This window comes from Bombus flavifrons, chromosome 17 (assembly GCF_040668555.2).
Source record: "Bombus flavifrons isolate JBK064 chromosome 17, iyBomFlav1_principal, whole genome shotgun sequence".
In the NCBI taxonomy this organism is placed as follows: Eukaryota; Metazoa; Arthropoda; class Insecta; order Hymenoptera; family Apidae; genus Bombus; species Bombus flavifrons.
In genome coordinates, this window is record NC_138458.1 from 5,488,821 (window position 1) to 5,506,366 (window position 17,546).

General features: G+C 40.0%; 1 protein-coding gene and 1 long non-coding RNA gene across 12 annotated transcripts in view; one reads left to right on the plus strand and one right to left on the minus strand.

The window, feature by feature from the left end:
• Nrx-1 (neurexin 1) overlaps window positions 1-17,546 on the plus strand; it is a 629,819-nt gene that overhangs the window by 312,125 nt on the left and 300,148 nt on the right. For all 11 annotated transcript variants that reach the window (XM_069131031.1, XM_069131033.1, XM_069131034.1 and 8 more), the window contains one exon: window positions 1,107-1,267. In XM_069131031.1, the coding sequence (XP_068987132.1) occupies window positions 1,107-1,267 (161 nt within the window). The remainder of the gene's footprint in view (window positions 1-1,106; window positions 1,268-17,546) is intronic.
• The window catches only part of LOC138188896 (uncharacterized), a 109,969-nt gene that overhangs the window by 12,396 nt on the left and 80,027 nt on the right, over window positions 1-17,546 (minus strand). The gene's annotated exons all lie outside the window — the stretch shown is intronic.

The window sequence follows — 17,546 nt, forward strand, 5'->3', positions numbered from 1 at the left end:
AAATAAGGCACGTTTCTGTGAATTATTTGTGACGACACAGTTAAAATCTGTTTATTAAAACCAATAGTACATTGAAGTATGACATTCGAAGAATATTGTGTAAAATTTTCACGGAGAAATATTGAAAAATACGGCAATGGCAGCAATTATTCGGTCGTGTCTCGGAAAAAAGGTAGAATTGCGGTGTCCCTGATAACTTGGTGCTGGATCATCTGAAATCAAAAAATCAAAGTTCATTCGTTAGGTAACGGTTTTCCCCAGGTAACGCTGGGAGGGTTTTTCGAAATTTCAATTTTTCACTTTTTTGGAACACTTTGAAGGGATAAATTAACCGATTTTGCGAAAATTTGCGGATAATTTTCCCTTCAAGGTGTTCCAAAAAAGTGAAAAATTGAAATTTCGAAAAACCCTCCCAGCGTTACCTGGGGAAAACTGTTACCCAACGAATGAACTTTGATTTTTTGATTTCAGATGATACAGCACCAAGTTATAAGCAATTCTACTTTTTCCCGAGACACGTCCGAATAATTGCTGCCATTGCCGTATTTTTTAATATTTCTCCGTGGAAATTTTATACAATATTCTTCGAATGTCATACTTCAATGTACTATTGGTTTTAATCAAGAGATTTTAACTGTGTCGTCGCAAATAATTCACAAAGACGTGCCTTATTTTTGTACGAATTAACCTTAGCCGCCGCTTAAGCTCGCAATTTTGCGTCTACGATGAAACGATGCGAAACGATGAACCGATCTTTCGACATTACGAGGCCTCAAAGGGAAACAGCCAGTTCACTGGGATTAATTTTTCTTTGAAATTGTGAATTTCCCTCGTTTTATTCCACCGGATTATTTCGTATTAAATACGTTATTAAATACGCTAAGAATTCCCAAATTCTTGCCACACGAGCTTCGTGTTCGTTAGGTCCGCGTGTTATCCTAAGTTGACTCGGGCCAACTTTCGCTACGATTTCAAAGCAGATCAATTTGAATCGCGTTTCGGTTTCCACTGGCTGCTGACGAAACCACGAGACTGTAACCACAAGCCTGCCGTTTAATTCACATCAAAGTAACCTAGCTTTTTTTTCTTTCTTTGTGTCATTGCAGGACAGGGAGATGATTATCTGACCGTATCTCTGAGAGACGGAGGGGCAGCCGTGGGCATGACGTTGGCTAAAGGAAGATTAGATCTGCACATAAAGCCAGTCCGAATCCGGTTCGACGATAATCAGTGGCACAAGATCATCGTCCTGAGGAAGGTTCAAGAGGTAATGAGATTCATTCGTTTCATCTCGTTTCCACAGGCTCGTGAAATGGATTGAATTTTATGAAAATTACAAGCAACCAATGATACGACGAGTAGTCGAGAGTACTCGGACACTTGTTTACCTTTCACACACATTTTGCAATTTAATGTACAGTGTCACAACTGATAATCACGTACCGACGAATAAATTCTGTGCATTTTCTATTATTAATTTATCGTTATCACGTGGTAAAATTGGTTTTAAATAATTAATGGATACGAAATAAAATAATCTCGTACAGATTAACAAATATCGACAAAATTTTTCAACGAAACGTTCGCGCCAAAGTTATAATCCTCGGACTTTAAAATACACATCAAATAAGAAAGCTTTTTCGAAAGCTACGTCGCCACTAATTTAAGAAATAATTACTTGATATTAGTAGAAACTTGGACGAAACGCTCGGCCTTAAACGAAAAAATGACTCTCTTTTGATTTACTTTTGTACGATGATTTCGACAAAATTTCGGTATCCATAGCGTGTCGCTGTTGTGAAGGCCCCTTGCGTCTTGCATATCGCGACGCTGCCTATTGCAATTGTTGAGATTATTAGAAGTATGAACAGAGGAACGCGTGGATAAATTGTAAAGTAAAAAATATATTTCAATACAGGAGTGTAAGTACAAGTAGCGATATAATTTGAGCTGGTCCAGGTCCGCACGCTAGCAGTGTTACCCTCTGACTGAAAACCCTGAAGCTGTCACGTAAACTTGAAGGTTCAATGATAAAATAAAATAGCTGAGTCGAAACACAACTATCAATTTTGCTTTTATTAAACTTTATTATGAATTCAGCGATCACGATGGAATACACGCTGAATTAACACACATAAATCACAATTCAATCCAGCAACTTTATGTAAAACCTAATTACACTGATACGTTCAGTACGCGACTGGTCTGAGGGTAGAAACCGGTAAAGATACGTTGACTATTCCAAGGATACGGAATAAGTGAAGTTTCACCGACGATACTGTGTCTGAGGGAAGCTAGGGATGGGTGTGTCCAAGGACACGGGACCATCGGATTTGTCGATGACAATTTTGGTTAGGAAAGTGAGGGCAGTAGACACCGCTTCCGATTGGATAATAAGAAGGTTGGTGGACCAGGAAGGGTTTTAGCCGCCCCCGAGAGAAAGTTGCTAACGGAAGATACCAAACGCGAGGAAAACTAGCTTTCCCGTGTCGACCCGTGGCAAGCAATAAATGTAAAGGAAACCTGAAACGAAAGATACTTGTTTGGTCTGAAAGACCTCAACTATGAAAATGCCAAGACCCATGGTGGATCCCTAAGACTACTGAGAGTACGCGCCAAGGATGTGCAGACATCTAGCTGCCACCTTGCTCTCTGTGTGTGGCCTGGTCTCTGATGTGGACTGATGTTACAAAGCCATCGTTGCCTGTCTACTGTCTATGGTCTGCCTTCGTCCCAGTCCATTGTCTATACGCCGTCGATGGCTTCAGTGCTTGATAAAACTAAAAACACCAGATGTACAGTTTTCTTAGAAGTGGTGACCACTTCAACAATTTTTGTACGATGATTTCGGCGAAATTTCGGTATCCATAGCGTGTGGCTATTGTGGATGCCCCTTGCGTCTTGGGAATCGCGATGCCGCCTATTGCGATAATAAAATTCTACTACGCGTTGGTTCTATAAGCAGACGATATGTATCGCTTCTGGCCATTAGTTCACTCATTAATTTATACAGTTTGCTAACATTCGTGTGCTGTTACTGTAAATTGACTAAAGTATACCTGTAAGCCACTTACCTTTTCCGGTAATTTCGTGTCGCACGTGTAATTTACTACTTTGGCGTGGATCAAAATCGACGAAGCTTCCACAGGGAAAGAGCTTGCCGCTTCTAGCGTGCATTCAATTGAATATTTTAAATCGCTCGTCACACGCGCTCCCGTTTCCTCCATGTTTTATTCAACGCCGAAGCGAATAATAAGCTTCTGCTTGCGCGCATCCAGCCCTTTTAATAATGATTCTCCAGGAAGGCAGAGAGCTTAACAAGTTTTGGAAATATACTTGCACGCTGGGGTACTTCTGCATTCGCAAACAAACCGCCTGCTCTCTCCGTATTTGCTCCGTGTCTTCTACCTTTTTTCGCGCCAGTTCATAGGTTCATAGGTTCATAGGTTTCGTTCCTCGTTGTAAAAATCGCGCAGGAACACGACCACAGTCCTCTTTAAATTGAAATTGATATTCCGGTTTGGTGTTACGAAGCCAGCGAACGGGTAACGTTATTTTTGACCATCTGATCGCATCTATTTTCGAAAAACACTTTCCTCGAGTATTTGTAATTAAACTGCGAGTGTTTAGAGAGTTTCAGATCACACACACGTAACGTAATTATTGATATTTGTTCCTTAGAAATCGTTCATCAAGTACATGTTTTTTTAGCCGACGCCAGAAACGCAGAGATTCGTGGAGATAAAGAAAGAATTGTTTTCGAACTCCTTCGAAATTCTTCGTCGTTTCATCGCGCATTTAATCGGAACATTATCAGTGATATTATAGGATATTTATGCGAATTCACATGTTTTTAGTATGCGCAGAATCACCACACCAGTCAAATCGACTGCGTGTACAATTTTACTTTAAAATTCCTATTTCGTGTTATATTTTCTTCCGCAATGATCTAACGACTTTCGAAACGATAATTAAAAGAATAATATAATGAATTTTATTTTGTTTGTTATGTATTCAAACTGAAAATAATTTTGTATCGAGGCTACTTATACCAATACCAGTGAAAATGACTGGTACTTGCCAAAGTGTACAGGAGTCCTGCACTCTGTTTATCGAACCCCAATTAACCAGTTTCCTCGTTTTCTACAACTTGCCACGCGTTTTTCAAATTTTTACCGCGTATCATTCGATATGACGATTTTATAAATGTGTCGATCCTCGTTTAGGGATCATGGACCCAGATGGACTAATAATAGCAAAACTGTTCTCTACCTCACATTCTGATGATTTCGTTGAAACAAAAAAGAACTGATTATCAAACCGACAAAGCAAAAGGAAAACCAAAATGTGTAGCAGACTACAATGTCTTTCGTAAAAGATACATAGATCACGGTGTGCTTCTTCGTAAAAAGTGAGCGGTCGGACAACGCAGCGCTGAAAGGGTTAAATTTCTTTTAAAGGCAAGTCTCGAAGTAACTTTTCAACGTCTCAGATCTCTCAGATTTCTCAGAAACGCTCGCTCCATTCTCGATCGTTCGTCAACCGTACAAATTCTCGCTGCCCAGATCTATCGTCCGCTTCTCTGCGATTTACTGTTTCGAGAATTCAAAGCCATAGATAAAAGATGGTTTTCTATTTTCGAATTTGCAAATGTATGGAGGTTGCAAGTCTCAGTCGGGCAAACTTCATGAAATATTAATGCTCGGCATCGACGTTGGCCGGCTCTCTGTCTTTCATCATCGATCCGCCTCTAGAATTTCGTGAACCTCGCTGAATTCTTTCTCATTGGAGCGTGAACACGGAAAGGAATGTGAGCAGCCACGCGACGATAGATATTAGTCTCGCGGCGTTTCTTCGCGAGCTTGGAAATGTTTTCCAATAGCTGTCACGCCGTTTGCCCGTGCAGCTTCGTTTCTCCTGGCAATTGAAAACACGTCGATAGTCATTGTCGTCGAGTCGGTTCATTAAACTTTATTGTAAATAGCTGCGCGATTTCGCGGCCACTTTATCGACACCGCAGTGCATTTTATCGAACGAGCGCACGACGAAAGGTCGCGTATTCATTCTGCTCGTATAATGTTGTTTAAAGCGGCCGCGTTTGTCCCGTCGTCTATTTTAATATTAAACACGATGCTATTGCCAGGACTCGATATCGGATATTAATGTATCCTCGATGAAAGGAAAATAACGCGAATAGAGTTGAATCTGTTATTAAAACCGTGTGTCAATTTCTTCCCAATCATCCCCTGTCAAAGGAGAATTGCTATTTTTAATCAAACGTATGAGTACACCTGGTTCCAATAAATTTTCTTTTAGCGGCAAGATTCTGTTCTTTGTGTCTCTTGCTGGCATCAAGTTACTCTCATCGAATCTCATTGCACTTGTAGGAAACGTAAATGCGTCAGAAAAATTTCACGAATGTAGAAGATATACACTGTATGATATTTGCTGGGTGAAACGAAAGTCTGTCTCGGTTGTGGGTTCTCAATCGCGTTTGCAGATTGTTCATGAGATACGTCTTTAATAATAATTTATGAAATTCGCCAAATATGTTGAGTAACGTGGTAATATTTCCGATTTTCAGCAGCCTCGTTCTACGCACACATCTGATCGTACATTGACCACTGCTACTTGTTCCTTGCACTTGTGCACCTTTCTATTCGCAGCTCAGTTTGTGATTTAAACATATTTCAGTACGTTCTACTATATGTTAGCTACATATCCAATGCCATAAATATATATGTCATGAGTTTATACAATTTGTATAAAAATATACCGTAGATCGACAGAAAGATAAAACAGTCGACGTACTCGCCACGTTCTTCCCTGCAATCTTCATTTATGCTCAGCTTCTAATGTACGAAACATCAGAAGATTAAAATTGTCCACGTGTGTGTTCTATTTCACCATATTCAAGATTGCCATTTGATCTGTAGCGGCACTTGATAGCAAACTTTTCAACGGTTCCTGTTCCGTGACTTGCTACACAAAGAGCCTATCCTCAGCCGGACGATGGCAGCGCTGTGGTTAACGTAATTGGCTACGAACGCTGCAGACTCAGGTTCGAATCCCGGCACTCATAGTCCTGTTTTTCACGATTCCTAGAAGAAAAGAAGAGAGAGCGGCCCAGATGGTTGAAAGAAAACCCTGATGAAGACAAAAATCTTATGCATCAACTGTGCCTGTCACGACCTATCCGCCCCACATCTGTTCCATTCAATGTACAAGAGTACTGTACACGAGATTCACGCTGCGTCTGCAAGCCTGCAACGCAAGGCTATGAAAGAATCAACTTTTCCCGTGTGTGGATGATGGACACTCTAAACGATCTGCACGAGGCCTCGCATTAACCTCGTTAAAAGCGGAAACACAGCGGACTCGGGTCGATTTCGTTGTTCACCATCGGTGTCCCGAAGCAAATAGATCGGCGAACGGACGTGAGAGCAATATCGTTAGTGTGTTCTGGGTATACAGCGACATTCATCGCGTATTACGCGCCATAGGGTCGCTAATGCAATTATTTACGCGTTAACATGGCGATAGAGGAGAGGCGAGCCTAATACCGGTTTGTCGATTTAACACTGCCACGTATTCGCCATCGTCGAATCGATTCTATTCGCGTCAACAATCATCAGCCGAGCTGGACAGGATTCATTTACTCGGCCTAGTTTTTATTTCCATTCGTTTCGATGCTCGTTTCCCTGTCATTCGCGTTTCAACGACTTTCGTTTCCTTTTAACCGGTTAACTGTGTTTTATCGACCATTCGCGGAGAGACGCGATCGCTAGAAAGCACGTCAACGGGAGTCGTAAATTCCCATTACGTGGCCTTCAATTTCGCACATTTATTCGCCTGTAATTATATTCTTCCCTTCAGTGTCTTTATCATACGCGTGTGGATCCAAAATTTGTCTACCCGTGAAACACAATGTGGCTATAACCAAACGTTTCAATTTGTTAAACCAACAACTCGTTAATTCCCAGGTTTTTACATCGAAGGCTGTGCAAAATTTTGCAGCGATTTTTACCTGCAATTTTTCAACTCACTGAAAACCAGCTAACGCTCGTTTCTTACATCAGCTAACTGCTTCTTTCTTCCTCCTAACGACCCACACGATCGTTCCAGCTACGTTCGCCAACGTAAACGAGACTTTACGCCTTCGTTTTACTAAATTTTCCCGAGCTCGTTCGCCCAATGTAAACCGCAAGACGTTTCCAACGAGCTGCAGTCCAAGCTGTCAGGCTCGTCATCGTTCGCTCGAAGAATCCCATTAACGTGCTTAACATCGCATTGACCGGCACCGATCACGGACAAATAGGCAGACGATCGAGCAGGACGTGGAGCGTTGGGGGAAATTAACCGGAGTGCCGTTACCGGGAACATTAGCGCGGGTTCCGCATGGCTTTGGCGACCTAATTCATAGCTCCTTGCACATCCGCAGCCCTTAAATCGTTGGCGTGCACGCTGCCGCGATGCATTCCCCGCGCGGCTATCTCCGATACAAGATAACCGATAGTCCGCCAGAAATAGATAGCCCCAGTGCCTCTTCTAAGATCCCACGCGGCAAATGAAACGCGATTATGTCCCCGTTCCCTTCGCCAAGATGGACGGCCGTGCGAGGCTTCGTATCGAATTCGATTCGCATGGGACACTGCCGTGATTTAACGTCGTCATCGATCGCACATCGGCTCTGTTATTAGCTTCGATCGGCTATAGGCGAACGATTATGCTACCGATGCTGGTGCAAATTCATATTTTCGCTAGCATTCGCCTGGCAGTGACAGGATCATCGTTGAATAAGAATCGTCGAATGTCCAGCTAACCGAGAAATTTTGAGAGATAAAAGAGTCGTAGAAATGTCTCATGCAGTGCGTAAATAAATACGAGCGACGACGAGGGTCTGCAAATTGGGATTTAAAATGGAAATACCGCTAATTAAGCGGAGGCAAGAACGAAGGAATTTTCTCGTCTCCAGAGTCTTCCGTGGCGATTCGTTTTTTCGCATATTATCCGTATTTCCACATGTCAAGTACGTGGTTCTAGCGTTTATTTCTCCCGACTTGGCAATTATATGCAAAAATGGCTTAGCGACATGTTGTTCGAAGAGAAATCCGAAATAGGGTCGTCAAGCGAAGCTGGACAAGATTAAGACGTGGCCCGTTTTATGTTCGACGAAACATAAGGCTCGTCGGTTGAATATTTGCAAGATTTTGTTTAGCATCTTTGATATTTCCAAACGAAACAATTGTTGTTTGGTATTTCAACAGAATGGGAATCACAGTAAAATGAAAAGCTCGTACATAACAGAGGAACAAATGGCACGAACTTGTTGCACGATAATGTAAGATAATATTAGGTCGTCCGGAAAGTTTCTTTCGTTTTAGAAGGAAATAATGGATGCACAATATTTTCCATTCTATATTATTTTATCAAATTACGTACGATACATTTTGTTCTATCGAAATAAAGATCACAACGTTCGACAGATTATTTTTCATATTTGTACAAAGATGCATCGTTGTAAAAGACGTGTCTGTAAAAGAAAGACACTTTTCGGACAACCTAATATAACGCAATATAACAACATAGCATAAGACAGTGACATTTAGTTGCCAAATGTTTCACGATTTCACGCTGAAATCGTCTACTTCATATGCAACGACCTGGCATTCCCGTACAGTGCAGCGACATTCGTTAGCATCACGAGGCGTATGCGTCAGAAAATCAGGGAACAAAAAGTTTATGCGAGGAAATAAACGTAGAATAAATCGTAGAACGACAGGAATCCATAAAATGGCTGGCATTATGGGACAGTAGATACGACCGAGTCCAAAATCCTTAAATCGTGATTGTGTATCGTGACAGCGGCCGCATTCTCCGCGCTATCGCCGATACAAGATAACAGATAGCCGCAGAGAAATGTGTACTCTCGTTTCTCGTGCGATCGCGCGCGATAAGCGCAACAATATTAATCGCGTACCCGTTTCCAGTAAACTACTCGTTGTGCATAGACTTTCGAAGCGTGTTTGTGTTTGCCGTTGGATCGCCAGAAGATCTTTTAAGGATGAAAATTTACCACAAGCACATATAGAAATTACATTATCGAACATAAATCTGTACGTTACGATGTTCGATTCGGTCGTTTGAGCCCGAGGTGTACGATTTTTACGAAAGTCCTACAGCGATCAAATAAACGTTATGGTACATTCGACTGTAATTTGTAGAAATAGAACGCTTGGTGAAAAATATGAAGGGAGAATGATAGAGATATATCTCGGTCATGTCGGTTCGGTGCGAAATGTTTCTCAATACGATCCGGTCGTGTCGGTCCTAATCATACGAATAATACAAAACCAACCAGCGATCAAAGAAACGTTACTTTCGACTCTAATAAGTCGAAATAGCACGATTTATGTAAAAATACCGCTACTTTGTAACGTTAACTAACGAGAACGTTACAGAAATATCTCGGTCATGTCGGTTCGGTGCGAAATGTTTCTCAATACGACCCGGTCGTGTCGGTCCTAATCATATGAATGATACAAAACCAACCAGCGATCAAAGAAACATTACTTTCGACTCTAAGGAGTCGAAATAGCACGATTTATGTAAAAATACCGCTACTTTGTAACGTTAATTAACGAGAACGTTACAGAAATATCTCGGTCATGTCGGTTCGGTGCGAAATGTTTCTCAATGCAACCCGGTCGTGTCGGTCCTGATCATACGAATGATACAAAACCAACCGGCGATCAAAGAAACGTTACTTTCGACTCTAATAAGTCGAAATAGCACGATTTATGTAAAAATACCGCTACTTTGTAACGTTAATTAACGAGAAGGTTAAAGAAATATCTCGGTCATGTCGGTTCGGTGCGAAATGTTTCTCAATACGACCCGGTCGTGTCGGTCCTAATCATAAGAATGATACAAAACCAACCGGCGATCAAAGAAACGTTACTTTCGACTCTAATAAATCGAAATAGCACGATTTATGTAAAAATACCGCTACTTTGTAACGTTAATTAACGAGAAGGTTAGAGAAATATCTCGGTCATGTCGGTTCGGTACGACATGTTTCCAAGTCCCTACGATCCGGTCATTTCAGTCCTATACGATTGATTTAAAACCATTAAGCGATCAAATAATCGCTACATTCGACTCGCACCATTTCGTTTCTATATTTCAGTCGTCGAGGAATCGTCTTCGCGATACGTCAACGCGTCTGTTCGTACTCGCGCGTCATGTACGTATCTTTAATAATCAAATTCTGCAAATGGGGAGGAATTGACAACGTAGAAATACAAATTTTCCATTTAAATGTAAACCTGCGTACGTTACATGGTACAATGGTCGAAAAGTAAGGAATTAATTTATGGTATACATTTCGAAATGAATTATTTATTAATAATTAATTAATAGAAATTTAAAAAACTGCAGGTTTGCATTTCCTTCGACGTTTGCTCCACTTCTTAATCAATTTTTACCCAAACATCTGGTCGCGTTGTACCAGCGCATTGCAACACCCACAAAGATATAAACAACGTGGAAAACAAATACGCGCTCAAAGAACAAATTTCCACGGCACCGCAAACTATCTGTCGGGCAGACCAACATGGCCGGAAGCAACGGCAAGAAACTTGGAACTTGACGGGCAAAGTTTGACAGTTTCAATCTAACCGGTCGGCCTGTGAATATACGCAGGCAAGTTCACCTTCCTTGATAACTAGTTCGCCGCTTCCTGTTCGCCGACGTCCTCCGCCTCCGACGTCCTTTCCATTACGGAGGTGGCGAGAATCGTGCGCCGCGAATATCGTTGCGATATTCCTATTGCTCAGCTCTCGTGGACGTGGAAACGCGCGAAACGCCGAACAAACCAAAGACCAAAAACGCGACGCACGAGTTCCGCCACGTGTCTCGCTTTTCTGTCAGACGTTCGCAACGTGCAAAACGATACGATACGAAATTATTTGCAGGTTGCGCGTGTTACATCTATTGCGTTGGCAACTAAGTGATTGCGGGTTTTGTCAATACCACCTAATGACAAAATCCGCAATCACTTAGTTGCCAACCCAATACATCCATAGCTATAGCTATCACGTACACTGGTCACTCGATCGTGAAATATTTTTCCAGCTAATTTGCAGATGGGAAAAGAAGATATATCGATGATTTGTACGTAGTAACTGGCGAAAATATCTGCACGCTTGTTCAAATTTTCTACGATCCATCTGAAAATTTCGTTATGCTGTAGAGGAGTGTCGTGATCATGTTAGAAAAGTTTGGAGCAAGTATGATCGCAGGAACTTGGATATATTTATTGCAAACGTGTATTATGGCGATCAACGTAGCAGATATTAATAGCAATTTACTTTCTTCCCATAAATTCTATTTTAAATTTCATTGTAAGCTACTCGCAAGTAACTCACAGTTTATTTTGCGTCATAATTCACCTACTTTGCTGAAATTTAATTTATTAGCAATATCAGAGAATAATATATGCGCTTTATTAATATCTGCTGGTATTAAAATAGTTAAGTAGAATTAACCTGTTAATGAAATAACCACGAGGTTAAAATTCCGCAGGTGCACCGCACAAAGTTGGCGCGTAATTATACGATAAATTTCTGCTAAACAATAAGGCGAAATGCGCGCTATTATTGGATAAAAGATTATTCGCGCCACTTTGCCAGTTTTTCATTTGGCCATTTAAAACTCCGAAGCACCCTAACCTTTGGAAACTTCGATTTTTATCTTTAAGGCAGATTCTGCATAAAATGCGAACAAACAGACTGATGGCATAGTTTGCTTCTTGCATACCATTGTATATTTACGATATATTCTCGTATTTCGCGTTTCTCGTAACTTTTTCATATTTCAACCAAGCATTTAGAGTAAGTTACCACCGAGTATATCTTTCTGTTTAAAGATTAATGCCATTTTCCATTCATTAGTCGAAACGTCATAAATGAAACTTAAGAATTTTTCTCTATCGTAATGGTAACGGAAGATTTCATAATTTTAACCCTACGAAGATTTGCTTGAAGATTCACGCCATTTTCCAATTTTGAATCGAAACGTCATAAGTGAAACTGAATAATTTTTCTCTGTCGTAATGGTAACAGAAGATTTCATAATTTTAACCCTACGAAGATTTGCTTGAAGATTCACGCCATTTTCCAATTTTGAATCGAAACGTCATAAGTGAAACTGAATAATTTTTCTCTGTCGTAATGGTAACAGAAGATTTCATAATTTTAACCCTACGAAGAATTGTTTAAAGACTCATGCCATTTTTCATTTATTAGTCGAAACGTCATTAATGAAACTGAAGAATTTTTCTTTATCCTAATGGTGACATAAGATTCCATAATTTTAATCCTACGAAGATGGAGCTTTTCTTTAGCTTGCAAGACGAAATAAATTTTCATTAATTATCATCACATAGTAGAAACGTAGATTTCAATCGGTTTCGCGAAGAAGACACGACGCACTAAAACTCGAATATCTTCTTCATTTAATTAATAACAACGAAACCTACGTAGAGATTCGTTTGGACCACCAAATATTGCAACAAGTACCTCACTTCGTATCTTTTATATTTCCTTGTGTTACGTATATATTTATATGAAACTGATATTAAACAATTTATCAAATATATTTCCATAAAGACACAAAAATTCGCAGTCCACTATAAAAGTATAAATTTTGCCTAAACAAATAAAAATTCGCAGTCCACTATAAAAGTATAAATTTCGCCTAAACAAATTAAAATTCTCAGTCCACTATAAAAGTATAAATTTTGCCTAAACAAATAAAAATTCTCAGTCCACTATAAAAGTATAAATTTTGCCTAAACAAATTAAAATTCTCAGTCCACTATAAAAGTATAAATTTTTCCTAAACAAATAAAAATTCACAGTCCACTATAAAAGTATAAATTTTGCGTAAACAAGTTAAAATTCTTAAATTCCGCGAGCCACGTGTAACAAACTTAAATAACAAACTTAATTCAAACTTCGCCCCGTTGGAAAAAAAAAAAGAAAAAAAGAGAAGGATACAATACGAAATGTCATGGTCAGAGTATCAGAACCAAAGTGTTCTCTCTGAATTGGCAAGCTGCTCGTCACCCGTTAACATTTTCCTCCACTTTCCCACATCATCGCACAGTCCTGTCTCGTCGAATACCTCGTTTCCCCCATTACGAATATTCCCGACGGAATTATGGAATACGCGGCATTCTCGCCGATTGGCAGTCGAGCTTTCGATCAAAGAGACCGGCATACCTTTGGTCCGGGTATGTCAATAACGGGCCGACGTCTTTCGCACCATCTGCTCGCTAGTCGTTCCTTTATGATTGATGAAGTAACCAGCCTGATGTGGACCGATTATATCGCGAGTAACGTGTACCGTGTGCTACAATAGACGCAGATATCGTACGACGTATGCAAAGAGGGCGATCTTCTTCGTTGGCGCGTGGCAAATGTCTCGCGATACGGTTATTACACTGCTGACCAAAAAGATAGCCCAAGTTTCTTTAATTTCTCAATGACGCGTGTTAAGATTTTCGTCTGTGACGTACGATATTAATTATCAGCTCAGAATATGCGGTTCGTTGAAAATAATTAAAAATATTCTCAGGTTTAGTGTGTAACAAAAAGAATTGATCGGAAATTCTAAGTCACGTTGTATAGTAAATTCTACCAAATGTCCAAATCGGACAAATTGTGAATGTGAACAACTAAATTAAAAAAAAAAAAAATATGTTGTATAGCAGGACACGTAACGGAATTTCCTCGTTACGACGTAATTGTTCATTGCCATGTAAATGATAGCGTTGAACATATCCACCAATTGCCAGACAGGTGGGAAAAATGTATGGGCAATACTTCGAATAAAATATTTTTAATCACTTTCATACAATAAACGTGTATTTTCTGTATAAAAATTCCGGTTTCATATTTACATGCCTGGTACAATGCTTCACCGAAACCGACGGTCATCTGACTACTCGTTGTCTGCTCTAAACCCGAGCCGCTCGTCACTCGCTCCACGCGAGTTTTTCCATCGTCGAACGCTCAATTCGAAAAGTTAACTGCGATAGGAGAGACGCGTGTTGCTTTTGCAGAGCCGAGCCAGTTGCTCGGCTTCGTCGAATGGCTCGAAGAAATCGTTGCCACCGTGTAGACGCTTGAACGGCTGCTATTTCCTAGCCGCTTTTCAGCTGTGTCGTTTCCGGCCTCGCGAGACCCGCTTTAAGCTCGACGAATGACGAAACGATTAAAGAAGGCGGAAGGATTAAAAGACGAAACGCTGTATCGGCGTGTAAAAGCCTCGTCTGAGCGACTGCAAGGAATCTCGTTGCTGGAATTCTCGAAGGAGCATCGCCGTTTCAAAGAGACGCTGAGAATTATCGACAGCTGCGTGGAAAACGTAAATATTCGAACAATATTTCGATCGTCACTTTCTCGGAAGATTTAAAAAACCGCCTCATCGTTAGCCAAGTTACCAAGTTCGATTAGTGAAATTAGGAAAATGTTATTCATCTTTGTTTGCTTTGTAGTTTTCATTTTCTCTGTGAACTTCTTCGTCGTTGATTCGATGCTGAAATTTGTACAAAACGTGTGGGAAGATGTCAAAAAATCGCCCCATCAGTAGCCAAGTTACCAAGTTCGATTGGTGAAATTAGGAAAATGTTATTCGTCTTTGTTTGCTTTGTAGTTTTCATTTTCTCTGTGAACTTCGTCGTCGTTGATTCGATGCTGAAATTTGTACAAAACGTGTGGGAAGATGTCAAAAAATCGCCCCATCAGTAGCCAAGTTACCAAGTTCGATTGGTGAAATTAGGAAAATGTTATTCGTCTTTGTTTGCTTTGTAGTTTTCATTTTCTCTGTGAACTTCGTCGTCGTTGATTCGATGCTGAAATTTGTACAAAACGTGTGGGAAGATGTCAAAAAATCGCCCCATCAGTAGCCAAGTTACCAAGTTCGATTGGTGAAATTAGGAAAATGTTATTCGTCTTTGTTTGCTTTGTAGTTTTCATTTTCTCTGTGAACTTCGTCGTCGTTGATTCGATGCTGAAATTTGTACAAAACGTGTGGGAAGATGTCAAAAAATCGCCCCATCAGTAGCCAAGTTACCAAGTTCGATTGGTGAAATTAGGAAAATGTTATTCATCTTTGTTTGCTTTGTAGTTTTCATTTTCTCTGTGAACTTCGTCGTCGTTGATTCGATGCTAAAATTTGTACAAAACGTCTCCGTGTAAAACGTAAAACACGGCGAATTAAAAATGCGTTCGTTTTAGATACTTCGCGTGTTTGCTCGTTATCATCGCAGTCTGTAAACTTGCTAGAAATATAAGGAACATACGAAGAAATATAAAATACAAAGAAATATAAAATACAAAGAAAATGTGTACTCTGTTTGTCCTTTTCAATCGGATAATAGCAATACAATTGGAAAATCTACAGCAATAACACGGATATTCTGCTATTTTGTGTTTTATTCGCATTTGTTCCTCATCTGTTGCATTAAACAGTTTACGTCTACAGTGGATGGAAAATACGAAGAAAGAAGAAATCGAAGTATCGTTCCTTATCTTTGTGGAATTCTGTTTGAATCTATTTCGCACTATGTTCGGTTCATTTTTCAGAATATTAGTTACGATAGTCCAGTGTGAATTATAAATTCTTGTAAAACTGGGTCGATCGAGTTTACGTGTTCACGCGTCTTTCAAATACGACGCCACGGCACGTAGAAAAAGAAGAGTTTTATGGAAATTGGAGAAAAATGTATTCCATCGGTAAGTCAACAAGGAAAATACAAAAGGACAGAAGAGAATATTAACGAGATTCATCTTAATTCATAATGTTATTACCGTTGCCAGAAGAATTATTTTTCAGCGTAACATCCGCGACAATCATCTGGAACGTGCCACGTTATCACGCCCGTATCATAATAATCGAGAAATTAGAATTGTAAACGACGTAAGATAAAAAGCGATTTTTTACGCTTAGAGAAAATGTAAATTCCGCGTAAAGTATGGAAAAAGATAGAAGCTTCGAGCTGACTTATTTTAGCTTTGCAGACTGTCGTATGATAAACCTACGTGATAATCCCAAAATGCCAATCATACTGTAGCTAAAAAAAAACCAACACAGCACGATAAATGTGTAATTAAATAAATTTAAAATTAACAAATCCAATGTAGGAATTAATTAAAAAAAAAAAAAAAAATAGAGAACGTTCATTTCTAACTATTTTATAGTACGTGGAGTACATCGTTGGGGATAATTGCAATTAGAAAGAAAATTGCCGAATAACAGAGAATTACAGGGAAGAAATATTAGCAAGGAACAAAGTGGCTGAATATTAATCAAATTAATTAAATATTCCTTCTTCTCATAAGAATCTATTTTGATGATAAAGTATCTCGTTGCAGCAGTATTTTGCAATTTTTCAAATTGAAAAAGGATTAAAAGAATGTAAGTTTACTCAGTTTGATCCTGACGCCTAATTAAGTTACAAGCATTATATTATGAAAGTTCATTTCATCCAACTTCGTTTCCTAACTAACAAACTAAATTATTCAAACTTGATTTCCTCGATAAATTCGTATCCTTTGCTCGTTCTTTCTCCAAGTCCGTAAAGTTAAAAGTGCAGAGAATTGCAGCAATAAGCGACACAAGTATGCAAATAATGAAAATAATCTTCACGTTTGCTTCTTAAGTCGTTTAATTTTGAATGTTTCAACCTCCCACTTATCTCGTCACATCAATTTTTCCCTTTCCACGCTTCTCCGACCTTCCAATTCCAATACCCTCGTCGCACTGTTAATCCCTTGATCGCTAGCACTTTCTGTAAGTCCAAAGTAAAACCGCGGCTCTACCATCATTAATCCCCTCGCGAATGCCATTAAATCCTCGAGAATATCTTGGCCACGGTTGAACGATATTGCAGCGCGAGAAATTCGTCGACCAATTTCCACCTTTGCCAAAAGACAAACACGAGCTCAATTTCACCAGACGTTTCCACCATCCTCTTGCTGGTTCGTTTGCCGAGCGCGTGTACGCGCATTACAACCACCGCAATTTCTTTGTGCCAGCGCCACGTATCGATAAGCTGGTCCTTTTCCGCGCCAGGCGAGCAAACTTGTACAGTTTACTCTACAGGGTGTCTCAGGCAACTGGGAAACATTCTCTACGTGTTTCGTGGAACACAATGGCTGTAAAATGTCTGCATTTATCGCAGCATTCGCGTGTTAATTCATTAATTAACAGCTGTCTGTTGCTCTTTGAAAACTTTAGCTTCTACTTCTGAAAGGTAAACGACGACGAGTATACTCGTCGAGAACGGCTAACTGGTCAACAATGGATACCTAGGTGACGTCGAATGTGTCTGTGATTTACTCTCCGTACCATCCATCTTCTACGTTTCGACGTTTTAGCGCCGATAGTTTCGTCATCATTAACGATATCTGATTGTAATTCGGATAATTCGACCACCCTATATGCACATGGCTTTGGCACTTGGCGCGACGTACAGG